Genomic DNA, 13,917 nt, shown 5'->3' with positions numbered 1-13,917 from the left:
AGGACATAATCAAAACGTGGCGATCGTCTGAAGGATGGTAAATGAGTGCACGATTTAAATAACAACAAATCATAATTAATTTTCATGGGATACTGTAAATTAGGTAAAAAAAAGTAAAACAATGTGTTTAAATGAATTGTAACATGAGTTTGCTTTACACAAATATGAACTAAATGAAATAAATCTATATATACTTATACAATTGTTAGCTCTGCAAAGCCCCTGTACAGTTTTAAAACAAAAATAAAGAAAGTTACAATATATTAGACTTTCCAGTCACATATTGTCTTTTGACATTTTAGAGTTAAGCCCCTTATTTCCATTAATCCAACAAAAGTAGTTGCCCCCTGTTGAGCGTATTCTGTCAGGAGTTATTCCCCTTGTTTACATATTTTTGACATAGCAAACATTCGTGAATTTCTACTACGAAATACGTAAGGAAATATTCCTCTAAGCCACTCAGGCTTTCTAACTAGCTTAACTGGAGTTACAAACTATTAAATGCACAGCTATCTAAAGTTACTGTTGTTTTAATCAGAAATCTAGCGAATGCGAAGCGTAACATTACGTAATGTTAATTAAAAGGAAACAACGACTTCTGAAGATGACCGATAGACAACTACTTTGTAAACTAATCTACTAATTTATACAACGATGTACTCATTCGGCATAACTATACAAGTAACTATGCTTTCAACAACTATCATATGGCTAAAGGAATCTGCATTATTACATACCTGAAGAAGAATAAAAAGGGAATTTCGTTAGGACATAATCAAAACGTGGCGATCGTCTCAAGGATGGTAAATGAGTGCGCGATCCCACAGTCCTTTGAGTCTGAAGTCACGCTGTCCCAAACACACGAACACTCATTCCTTATGTTATTCATTACAGGTTATGAAAAATACTAACAGAAAATTGTGCCACAATGATAGTTAACAAAAAAAATGTTACAAAAGATGGTTACTTCAGTGTGGTGAGATTGCACATGTATATGGGGCCTCACATAGATCTATGGAAGGGGGAGTGGTGTCCAATGGCAAAGGGTTGACCAATCACAACTGGTGTACAAATCACATGATCAAGAGAACATATACGCGATATATGTCTCCAGGTTAAATAAATGGGTTCCAATTACTACCTCTTGAATTGGGTACTTTCGTTTACACGAATTTAGCGAGAAAGCGCTTGATGGTAGCTGAAATCCATTGGCACAGATCGGAAAGGGCATGTTTTGGGCTACAGTTTGGTGCACGTTTCACATTTGTGGCTTCCATAGTTCTCCAGTTACATGTCATTAAAATTACGTAACTAAATTTCTGTAGGGCTGTTACAAAATCTGATAAATAATATCTTTGGTATGGCCCATTGTATTTAAATGAAGCACGTCTGTGAATGGTTTTCGCACGTCATAAAGAAAATTGTTTCACCAAGTAATAAGCTAAGCGCATACTGGTGTTCAGCATGCCAAAAAAACATATGAATAAATTCCCTGCTCGTTGAAATCCGATAAAGTTTATTACATGTCCATATTTTGCCTTTTTCCAGATTTTTTTAACTAGATACCAATTTCTTTCTCAAATTTTACTGCGAGGTCTTTGAGCAGTATGGTATCATATGTATATAGAGTAAATGTAGTCAGAGTGATTTATTTAGCACATTTTAACTGTAAGATGTTTAAAACATTTTCACTAAAAATGGCCGCCATGTCACGTGACATCTGGAAGCAAACTCCATACACAATATACCATACACTTGTCTATTTTGCGAAACAAACACCAATGCTTTTAATGCTGGTGTTATCTATGTATCCTAATTTGCATATTTAAACACACTAAAAATTCATCACTTTCCAAAACATTTAAAGGAGGGTTTTTACACACGACTAACATTGAGCTTTGCAAACTAGAATGGTATATCAATAGATCACATTCAGTAAAAATTTAAAGCCAATTGGTCCAATCGTTAAGTCAAATACTTGCTCTCGCCCGGACCGTTTAAGAAATTCGGTTTTTAGTTTGCCCAGTGTGTCGATCTGTGACGCGGGAATACTCTCGTACCATGTTTCTGTGGCACCGTCGATGGCACTTGTACATCTGACCAGACCGTCACGAGCTGTCAATTTAATTCAACTGTATATGCACTTTAATCCACGTGCGGCTTTATATCAGCGGTAGACATACCAGGACTACACGCTGAAATGGCTATCAGGCCAGATGTACACAATGGGGGGCTTAAATGCAGAGTGCAATTTTCAAGACACTCAATTGTGCTGCTGACATGAACCTGAGTAGAACTTAATTTATTTGTACAACAAGGGTTTGCAATTTAAGACGCAGATGGATACATACTTGCAATGTCTATTGAACATGGCATTGACAAAAAACCAATTTTTACTTGGCAGCTATTATTCAAAAGGGTGAATATATTATCAAAGCATTGCATGCATTTATCAAAACAGTGAATACATTTATCATAACAGCAAGCACACAGAATTAAGTGAACATGAAGACAAATACTCTAAGCTATCATTACTGTATAATATCTACAGTATAATATCCCTTTAATAATAGACCTACCACTAGTACAGCATACATTTAAATGAGGCGTTCTAAGTTGATAATCCCATGAATCTTTTGTAAAACAACCTAATATGGCAGTTGTAAAACGAATATTTAAGAAATAGTCGTATGAATAGTAAATAAGTCTGGTAACATCTGAGAAAGAAGTCAGCCTTCGGACAGTTAATATTAAAGGAAAGACGGTCAATTCAGAATTTTATCCCTTCGCCGAGTATGATTTCCCGCTGAAATACAGGTATCTTGGATTCGCTTTGATTGTCACTCTTCATAAAAGCATCATTAAGATGTAAAGAAACACGAATGTGTAAAAAAAGCCCCTAGCCTTGGGCTATGTGGAATCATGTCCAACTATGACACAATTCGTCAGAGACCCTGTCGTGAACGCTTAATCAATGTTTGTCAAACATAGATATAATAAACAAGAAAAACTTAGAATGAAAGCGTTTGACGGACTTTCTTAAACTCACATGTTTTAGAATCAATAAATAAACCTATCAGTCTCAAACTTATTTTCATGTTGAGCTGTTAGAAAATTTCAAGATTTGAAGTTTAATAATTGTGTTAAAAAATATAAGAGAGGAGTAATTTTATCAAATTTTGTGATATATTAGTTTTCAAACTCGTGACACAAAGTCAGATCATTGCACATACACATGGTCCGTTAAGCACATTAAAGCTAGAAAGAGACACCCTGTGTAGGCCCAGTACAATACTGGTATCTAGATAATTCACAATGGTTGGGTAAATTGTCTGAGTACGCTAACGTGTACTTTTTGTGATGTGCACCTTACAACCAAACTGGTAGTGTAATGCACAGACTCCCATGGTTCTGTAAATAAACGTGCTCATGTGTACAACGCAGCAGTGCTATTTAGCGTGATTTATGAAGGGTTAGGGTTAAAATGTAAAAATCTAACCAGATCCAGGTGATTAACAGACGGACATTTGTGTTAAAGACTTCATTTTCGCGGACAGAATGTGTCATTTACAACGAAATGCTCATAATTTCATGTAATATCTAGAAACACTTACTTTTTAACCTATTAACTGCTCACAGAAAAGGCAACCAAAAGTACACCAGTCGTAAAGAGGATCTACGAACATTTCAAAGTTAGCAAAAGAGGTGTCCTGTTCAGATTCCCAAAATAGTGCCATCCAGGTGATTGGCAATGGTAAAAGTACACATATTCCCTGTCATAAAACTGAGGTTAGAGGAGACACTACATGTGTTCAACACAGGTAATTCACTGCCAATTTTTGGTTCCCTCTGCTGTGCACACACAGCTACGCCTTCTGCAAAGCCGGAGAAACATTGCTTATACGTTCAATAATGTTTGATTATTATTTCATTTATTATTATATAATTATTTGCTGACAATTTTCAGGTGGATCAGGGTGCTGATGTTCACATACATAATAGGGTAAGATGTTTTTTTTATATTAATGGTTGTGGTAGAAGCCTTTATGTAATGGTAGCTGTTAAAACACGTATTTATTTTATTTTATTCTGGTGGTCATAAAACGATTTTCGAATGCTTGAGTATTGTTTGAAAAGAATAATTTTGAATGAAAACAGTTATCCTAGTATCCATAGCCCGTTCGTTCCTAAGGCATTGGCTGTTAATAATCGACTTCAAATAATAATTTGTACAAACTCTCTCAAAACAGGGAGTAGTGGTGGAATATCGCACCGAATCTAACTTTAGAATCTAGCAGTGAAGTATTTAGTGAAGTTAAATCCGCCAGAAGTGCTGTACACGGATGATCAAAGCTACCAAAATTAGCCTATTGACAGTACATAATGCCTAAGAAATAACGCGAAAATAGCGTCATAACATATACACAGGTGGCGTCGGTGGCCGTGGTGGTGAACACACTTTTTCGGCGCAATGATTCAGAAGCCTCTCACCAGGGAGGGAAGTTTAGACTGTAACCTGAAGACATTGAGGAATACACAGCTTAAAATATACTATGGATTTTTTTAGAGTCCTATGAAAGGCTTTTTGGTCAAAGTTACAGCGTCCATGTTACACACAAGCACTGTTCATGGAACACAGAGTACATGGGTATCGCATGCCCTCCTTCTTAATTTACGGACTCTCCTGAGTTCGTCAAATAGTGATACACACCTTGCCATGTCCAATTCCATCTCAGAACACGAAAAACGTGATTATCCGAGGAAAAGTAAGGTGGGTATAACAAGACACGGTATGTATTCTTGCATACGGGGTAAAACACCGATCAGTAAATAAATAAACAAACAAGGCACGGTATAGGATCTAAGTAATGGCAGTAAAATCCATGAAAAAACACATGTAAATCTGGTAGCACAAGGTAATATAGTCCAGACGATCAATGATAGAACTTCATGAGAATAATAACAACCATTTTTGGCACAAGATAATATTCCTTGAACGACTTCGCATCACATACGATATATTAACCGATATAAAAATGAACTGTGATCCTAGATAAGCTGTGCTGCTTTATTTACAGTTCCAGTTTGATTTTTTTTTTTTTGATTTGTGTTTTACGCCGTACTCAAGAATATTTCACTTATATGACGGCGGCCAGCATTATGGTGGGTGGAAACCGGGCACAGCCCGGGGGAAACCCACGACCATCCGCAGGTTGCTGGCAGATCTTCCCACTTACGGCCGGAGAGGAAGCCAGCATGAGCTGGACTTGAACTCACAGCGACCGCATTAGTGAGAGGCTCCTGGGTCATTACGCTGCGCTAGCGGGCTAACCGACTGAGCCACGGAGGCCCCCCAGTTCCAGTTTGAATTGGATATTCAAAGTTCAGCATCACCATGACATCTGTTGACTTCTGAACTGGGACTCAGCTTCAAACATCAACAACAGCGCTGGATTTCCAGCAACTTCCTTTCCTAGCTTGATTGTCACAAACATATGGTAGTTAGCTGACCTGGCGTGGCTGGAATTGTTGCATTGTGACGCGCAGATACCGTAGATCCAACGGAACTGCAAAGAAGCGCAAACATGTTATACACATCCAACATGCCTAGCCTCATTTTATTGACGTATCCCAAGGTCATCTCCATCCGCATGTACACCCAGTGAAGAAGCCTGCTTCCTGGATCCATGCGCCTCCAGTTTAGGACTGGCCCGAACATGGTCTCGACCCCGAAAGACATCTTGACAGCCATTCTCATCCCAGGCTTGCCGTGGTGGAAGTTCAAGCAGCATACATCCAAAGCGCAAGATGTTAATGGCCAGCTGTTTGCGAGTGTACTAAACAGTCTCATTATCAACTAATATCATCAAGTTTAAACATTTCTTTAATGGTATGCAAAATCTGAGATCATAATTATTTTGGACTGTGCTCGGCAAAATTAAAAATTTAAATAATCGATTTACTCACCTTCAAAGTAACATAAGCAACATACGTGTACCTCCTCCTTTGTTGGCCCATCCACTAAAAATGATTTATCAAATCCATTTAATCTGATATTCTCCATATGTGCAGCCTAAACATACATGGTCGTAAAATTTGAATGTTGTTTCAATGACATGACGAATGACATGGCGAAGAAGGAATGACGTACGCTCACGTATTATTCCTGGTAATGTGGCAAAACTGACGACGGGCTAGGCTAAATGTGAAGTTCGATCATTACAGAATAAAGATGTACTTGCAATTTAACCAGGTAAACCTTTCCTTTCTGATGTAATGACTCAGTTTTCGGACTCGGCGAGCGCCTTGCGGTATCATGGCAACAGCTGAAATTCCCAAAGCTGTGGAAACAGGAGTAACCTGGTGGCCAGAGCCCGCCCAGCCTGCCTTGAGCTACTGAAGCATCTGCACACCAGACAAAGATCCCGCATGCCAAAGAAATGTAACTGTTTTGTTGGGGGAAAACATTAACAATTGGTCACACGTAGCCGATGAAACAGCGCTCATTGTTAACCTACTTTAGTCATGGATTTGTTCTAACCTTTCATGTAAATGCTTAAATATTAGAAAATTACACGCTCCCTTGCACCATGGCTGAAGCAAATTATTACAGTTGTGTGTAGAGTTACATTCAATATCATTAAAACAATGCAAAGGAATTAGGCGTGGGGTATGGTACTCCACAAGCAGAATCCTGGTTTATGCAGGAATACAATACTATAAGATATAACTAAAGATGTACAGCATAGAGAAAAAGAACAGAGCAGAGGATACAGTGTGATAGCTGGCAAATGGTCACACGTTACGGGTGAAATACGGCCTCTTGTCAATTTACCTCAGTCAGGTTTTCATTGTGACTGTTTATGTAAAGGCACAGACAGTAGCAATTTACACGCGCACTACACCATGGCTTAGGCAGAATTAGGTAACAATATGCAGTGATGTTAATTGCAATTTATTAAACGTCACTAGAATTACTCAAAAAGCTGTGTTGTCATCACATTTAACATAACAATCAAGGATGCTTAGTCCACAAGCAGAATCCACTTACAAAATAGAGAGCAAAACCAAAGTAGTTCTGGGTGATCATTTCCCAAGTATCACACTGTCGTTACTGTTCTGCTTTTACTCTCTATTCTGTAAGTCTTTTATAGTATTTATAAGTTATTTCCCCTCTTGAAACAGTGGGCAGTGGCGAGAAAAATCAGTGTGAAAAAAATTTGAGCTCCACTGCAATTTGAACATTTCATAGGGTTCTAGCCGCGGAAGCCCTCATTGGGCTGCGTTGTTTAGGTGTATATTTTGAAATCAATATTTCGGTCCGGCTATGTAAGGGATTATGGGCTGATACGAAAAACGGTATATCCGAAATAGATTTCAGAGGCAACAGGTTTATAACCCGTGGTTTCGTACCACATTCAATTTGAATGTCACCTGATCTCAGCTTCTTAAATCTCCTACTCAAAAAGCTTGACCTCCCTTGCAGAGCCGTTAATACATGTAGCATTGCCGAGGAGTATCGCTGCGAAGGACGAAATCGACTGAGCGGGAGACAGGAAACTAAGCGCAAAAGTGGAGTCTTGGGCCGGAGTCGGAGTCTTAGTCTCATAAGACTAACCAGCCTCAGGATCCCGTCCTCCACGTTTTACGGGTGGAAACCTACGGGCAACAGGTCGCTACCCGGTTGTCTCTCATATGATTCGATAAAATGTAGGCCTATTTTATTCACCGGGCCCAAACGACAACGTTGTCTAGAAAACTAGGGACCTATTCGTCCTACCCGACGGGGGGCTGTCAGTTTTGAAGTATTCCAAGTTAAATAATATTTGCCCCCAGGAATTCCGTGTTTCCATTGCCAAAGATATAATCGTGTATGGATGCAGAGGAACACATTGTTGTGGCTGTTTTAGCTTTGCCTCATATGCTGTAAGTCTTTTATACTATTTATTTACTTATTTGGTTGTTGTTTCACGCCGTAACCAAGAATATTTCACTTACATGACGACGACCAGCATTATGGTGGGAGGAAACCGGGCAGGGCCCGTTGAAAACCCACGACAATTAGCAGGTTGCTGGCAGGCCTTCTCACGTACTTTATACTATTGTATCCCTGCACAAACCAGGATCTGAGTAATTCTTGACAAGTGACGTCTAATAAATTGCTATTTATATCACAGCACTTTTTTTCTTTGGTACCGAATTTTGATTAATTCATGTGGATAAGAGCTATCGCCGCTGTTTTAGTATTTACACGATCTCTTAGAATAGTTCCCTTTGTGAAGTAGATTAAAAATAGGCCGTGTTTCATCGGTTGCGTGTGATCATTTGCCGACTGTCTGAGTGTCGTCGCTTCTCTTGACTTTACTCTCTTCGCTGTAATTCTTTTATAGTCTTCATATCAATGCTTAAACTGATTATTCTATACTACAGTCTGGCAAGTGTGTTCTGCTTGAGGCAATGAAAATGAAGAAGACATCACTTGTGGCCTATCTTCTTAAAGAGGGAGCAGTGTTACCAACTTTAGCCCAGGTATGTCAGTTTATGAGAGAAATGTGAGTGCTGATGAAGATAAAAGCAAGAAGGCTTTTTCATCATATACAATTTATAGGCTTCGAAACAAACAATACTGTATGAGATGTCAATCAAAATTAACGTTCTGGCTCAATAATTGCGCGACAAATTTCCAACACAACGTTTGACATAAAAGAACCCAAACGTTGAGCAAATTATAAGAATCGGTCAACAGTTGTCAATGATCCCGAACAAAGCCACAATAAAATATTAAACAGTTTGAAATACCCTGAAAATGATGTTAACACTACTTCGCACGCTGTCGTTTTCTGCAATTGCTATCTTGTGATCGTCCAGCGCTGATTTGCATATACTTATGCAAAATATAATACCCTTAGATGTCTAATAACATTAGATGGAATGAATAAGGTATAGTGGCAACCGTGCGACTGTGCTCCCCTTCCGTCTGTGCGATCTTTGGATCTGTGCAATCGTTTGTTCTGGTTTCTGTGGGACTACATTACTGTTGGGGAACCCAACACGGTTTAAAAGATGTATCCTTAGCACAGGTAAGCTATTTTCGGATGTTTTACAGATATTTGACTTTATTTGTTTCCAATATGCTAAAATGAAATGTAACTATATGTAGTCAACTCCTCTTAAGACACTGTTGCCGACTTTATGACACAACTACACAATTACTCATGTATTATCATGACCCCCGCGTCTACATCATATTATTTGGACATCATAACGATTCTACATCTTACAACACTTCGGCACCATCACGCCTCCACATCCTACATCACTTCGACATCATAACGATTCTACATCTTACACCACTTCGGCATCATCACGACTCCACATCCTACATCACTTCGGCATCATCACGACTCCACATACTCCGTAATACGAACGAAGGCGGCGAACTCCGCCCACCTGTGTTTGTGTTATATTCTCATAATTTCGGACGTGTGGCAACCCACAGTGTAAGTAACATTATTTCTTCGGGCTCTAAGCTCATTCTGCCTTTTTGATTTAACACTGACAGACCGTAATTTGTCGTGAATTGCTTATAGTTCACAGCGGTGTCACTTTACCGATTCACCAGGCGGTAGCCAAACTAGGATATTATACGAACTGGAATAATTCCCACTTATGGTTAAGGAAGCTGATTTTCTCAGGACGCCGGAAACCGCCAGTCAAGAAGGAATCTGCACAAACCAGTAAAAGAACAAACGTTTTGGCAAGGAAAACAGATGTGAGCAAGGTTAAGTCTACAGTTAAATGTCCTTTACATAAAACAGGACATACACTCAATCAGTGTAAGGGATTTGGGGCAAAACATATACGTGAACGTAAGGCACTCCTCAAGAAGTTTGGGATGTGCTACACATACTGTTCGTCTGACAATCATCAAGGAAGTGCCTGCCAAGAGACTCCGATTTTTTCCGTTTTCAACAGTAATAGACACTCCACTGCGCTGCATGTTGACTTCAAGACACCGATGGACCCGAAAACAGAGTCCACTCCAGTCCAAGGCAGGGGGTGGGGGGTGGGGGGTGGGGGGGGGGATAGGAACGTGGATTGCTCAATAACACCGGCAAGCCACTGCACACAGGTGTGTGGAAACGGGCTATGGGGAAAGTCGCGTGCTAAAACAGCCCGTGTTACTGTGCACCCTATGGATCGACCCATCATGGCAGTTCGTTGAAACGTAGTTCAACGTGCCATTACCCAAAGCCGAGCTTTTGGATCAATTGGACACACATACTCAACTCTTTCCATACACACTTTCGTCGTGTGCAGGTGTTTTCAAGACCTTGGAAATACGAGCTAGCGATCTAGTAGTTAAATCTGTCTACGAAGCATTTGCACTTTCAAATTTGTTTGAGTGTAATAGTATTTCAAACCGAAGAGAGGAGATTTCGACACCTCCAGTAGCAGAGAACTATCCATATTCAATATCCTGCTGACTGTCATATAGCCATATTCCCCCAATGAACAACGATTCCGAGATACTCTTACTAATAGCACGAGACTTGTCAGAAGCGCATCATGTAAAAGATCAAATCATTGGACCAAAGAGCTCACCATTTGCCCAAAAAACTCGACCTAGGATGGGTGATAATTGGTCAAGTTTATGCGGAATTCACCGACCTGAGATTTATTCTGGGCAAAGCAAAGGTGTGCAGCCGTCTTGGCTTTGGAGATATGAAGTCATTTCAGAGCGCCTTAAAATCCAACCCGACAAGGTCAAATTCTTCGCGGACAGTAAGATTGTTCTCGGATACATCGCCAGGGAAACTCGGAGATTCTGTGTATATGTGACAGTCAGCAGGATCAGGAAATCAACTAATCCAGAACAATAGTTATTTGTACCAACAGATGCCAATCCAGCTGATATAGCAACTCGAGTGACAACACCTACAGAGAAAGCCATTGGCACATGGCTACGAGGTCTGGCGAAACGCTTCGAGGAAACCAATAACTTCTCACCCTTGGTTAAACTGGACAATCAAACAATCACTCTATCAACATCAGCGTCTCCACCTCCAGGACTCGGATCAAGTCGCTTTGAGCGCTTTTCCACATGGCAGGAACTGACCAGGACGTTAAGCAACCTGAAACACATATGCCGTAGATTTAAAGGTGAAACATGTCAACATGGTCGTGGAAGGCAGGTGTCTCTGGATTGCAAGGATGTTATCACCTTATCGTTATACTGTGGAAAACCCGTGGTGGGGAGGCTAACAGTAAACGTTGGGCAGTCCTGTTCACTTGTCTATCGACTAGAACCATCCATTTAGAGGCTGTGGAAGAGATATCATTTTCAAATTTCATAAATGCTCTCAGAAAATTCATATCTATTCGAGGAGCCGTGACTCAGTTCAGGTCCGATAGAGGAACTAACTTCGTAGGAGCAACGGATAGGTTAAAGATAGACGCCATAAATGTGGAGTTTGGAACTACGAAGAATTTTCTGTATAAGAAGGCAACAACCTGGGTTTTCAACCGGCCACATTCCTGCCACATGCGAGGCGTGTGGGAACGCATGATTGGTGTCAGCCGAAGGATTTTGTACTCGATATTAATGGAGATATCAGGCAAAAACTTAACCCACGAACCACTAACTACATTTCTGTTAGAGGTGAGTACCATAATAAGCGATCGTTCCATTGTTCCAGTCAACACGGATCCGGAATCTCCAGTAAGCTTATTCCCTTCCCAGTTGTTGACACGGAAAAGCCACCAAGTGATGAAACCCCTAGGATACTGGAGTATTACAGACCTTTATAAGGCCCAGTGGAAACGAGTGCAGACAATGGCTGATACATTCTGGAAGAGATGGCGTCGTGAGTACTTGAACTCTCTTCAGAGAAGACAAAAGTGAAAAGTGCACAGTCCCAATATGTGCAAAGGAGACGTCGTCTAATTGAAAGACAAGCACGCTCGTTGCGATGAATAGCCTGTAGGTCTGGTCGTTTGACCGCTTCCTGGATATAGACGGGAAAGTGTGGAAAGCCGAAATTCGCGTTGGGATTTAAACAGCTACTTCAGGTTACACCCCAGTAACCAATGACATCGAAGTATGGCAGATACCAGATGCCAGGCGGGAAGCGTACTGTAACGTTACAGAGAGTATCATTCTCCCAACGATTTGGGGGCTTCCGTGGCTGAGTTGGTTAGCGCGCTAGCACAGCATAATGACCAAGGAGTCTCTCACCGATGCGGTCGTTGTGAGTTCATGTCCAGTTTATGCTGGCTTCCTCTCCGGCCGTAAGTGGGAAGGTCTGTCGGCAACGTGCGGATGGTCGTGGGTTTCCCCCGGGCTGTGCCCGGTTTCCACCCACCATAATGCTGGCCGTCGTCGTATAAGTGAAATATTCTTTCATTCGTGAATTGCTCATGGTTCACAGCGGTGCCATTTTACCGATTCACCACGCGGTAGCCGAACTATGATATTATACGAACTGGAATAATTTCCACTGATGATGAAAAAAAGTTATTTTATTGTCCACGTGTATAGTTTGGTTGAGTACATGTTGCACATAAAAAAGTGTAATATCATGGTAAAAGGAAATATTGAAAAACTACGTTGTAAGACCTAAAGTACACAGTGTAAGCATAATCTCTGCTCCATATACGCGTAGTGATACATACATAAGTAATGTGGCTGTACGTGTTTTCATGCTGATGTGTTTAAGGTATTCCGTTTATTAAAGCAGGGATGTAACTCGAAGTCTCATATGATACAAGGTATACAATGTGGATGTTATTGAGTTGAAACAACCGTACTGGATGACAATCATGTTATTCTGTTACTGATAAACTGTTGCCTTTTTCTTTTCTATAAACTTTTACCCTTACATTCTCCATGCAACTATGATCGTGCAGTCATTAAACTGTCAATGAAACTTAATGACCTGTCGTTGGTTTAGTTATTGAAGAGTGCGGGTTAACTTAGCGCAATTCACACTCTTCGTGAGAAGAGGCATGATATATATATAATAAACACATATGGCCCACGTCTGGAAGCACCAGCGGGTGGTCCTGGGTTTCATTCGGGCTCTGTCCGCTATTCACCCACCATATTGTTGGCCTACGTCTTACCAGAAAAATATTCTAGAGTACGGCGTAAAACTTCAATCGAATCAATAAATAAATACGTATCGTCTTGTGGGTCATTATGTACAATTACCATCATGCGCGAAAACAACAGAATTACATGAAATAATCGATGCGGCAAGAAATCTTCAATACTTGTTTTTCACTTCTTAAATTCATATTTGTTCCAGAATGATTTCAACGAGAAAGTCGTCACACGTTTTCTGTCGAGCCTAACAATGAATGATATAGCCCTAATAGAGGTAATCCTTGAAGGCATGTCCGGCGAAAAAAGAAATGAAGTAATCGAAAAAGCACATCGTCGGATCATCTGTCTCCAGAAGCAATGGCTGAAATACGGTCTGCACCGACACTGTGCTTAGCCTACAAAAGCACTGCCGAAAAGCAATCCGACGATCTCTCAACATGGCTGCTCACAGACGAGGGATGTCGGCATCCATCAGACAGCTATCACTACTTCCAAAACAGTGCAGGGCTTCTTGATGATGGATGAAGTCAAGTATAATCGTTTTACAGTATATAGGTATGATTATTATGACGATGATGACGACGATGATGATGACTATGACGATTCTAATGACTCTGGCGATGACGATTATGATGATGATACTGACAGTGAAGGGCACTGACGCACAACATTTATACATTTGTACACGGACATACTTAGGGCAGAGCATTAACTCTACCCCTACGCCTACATGAGTCACGTCAGGTGCAAAATATTCCTTGCTCTAGACCAGATTAATAATCGATGCGCAAGAAATCTTCAATACTTGT

At 40.5% G+C, this 13,917-nt stretch overlaps 1 protein-coding gene across 1 annotated transcript in view; it reads left to right on the top strand.

Moving 5' to 3' along the window:
• LOC135477071 (serine/threonine-protein phosphatase 6 regulatory ankyrin repeat subunit B-like) overlaps positions 1–9,251 on the top strand; it is a 160,192-nt gene extending 150,941 nt beyond the window's left edge. The window contains exons 43-44 of the mRNA XM_064757224.1: positions 3,968–4,003; positions 8,431–9,251. Of these exons, the coding sequence (XP_064613294.1) occupies positions 3,968–4,003; positions 8,431–8,556 (162 nt within the window). The 3' untranslated portion in view covers positions 8,557–9,251. The remainder of the gene's footprint in view (positions 1–3,967; positions 4,004–8,430) is intronic.
• Positions 9,252–13,917: the final 4,666 nt, after the last annotated feature.

This window comes from Liolophura sinensis, chromosome 10 (assembly GCF_032854445.1).
Source record: "Liolophura sinensis isolate JHLJ2023 chromosome 10, CUHK_Ljap_v2, whole genome shotgun sequence".
Classification (NCBI taxonomy): Eukaryota; Metazoa; Mollusca; class Polyplacophora; order Chitonida; family Chitonidae; genus Liolophura; species Liolophura sinensis.
Note: the sequence above shows the minus strand (reverse complement) of the source record. Positions and strands in the feature narration are given on the sequence as shown.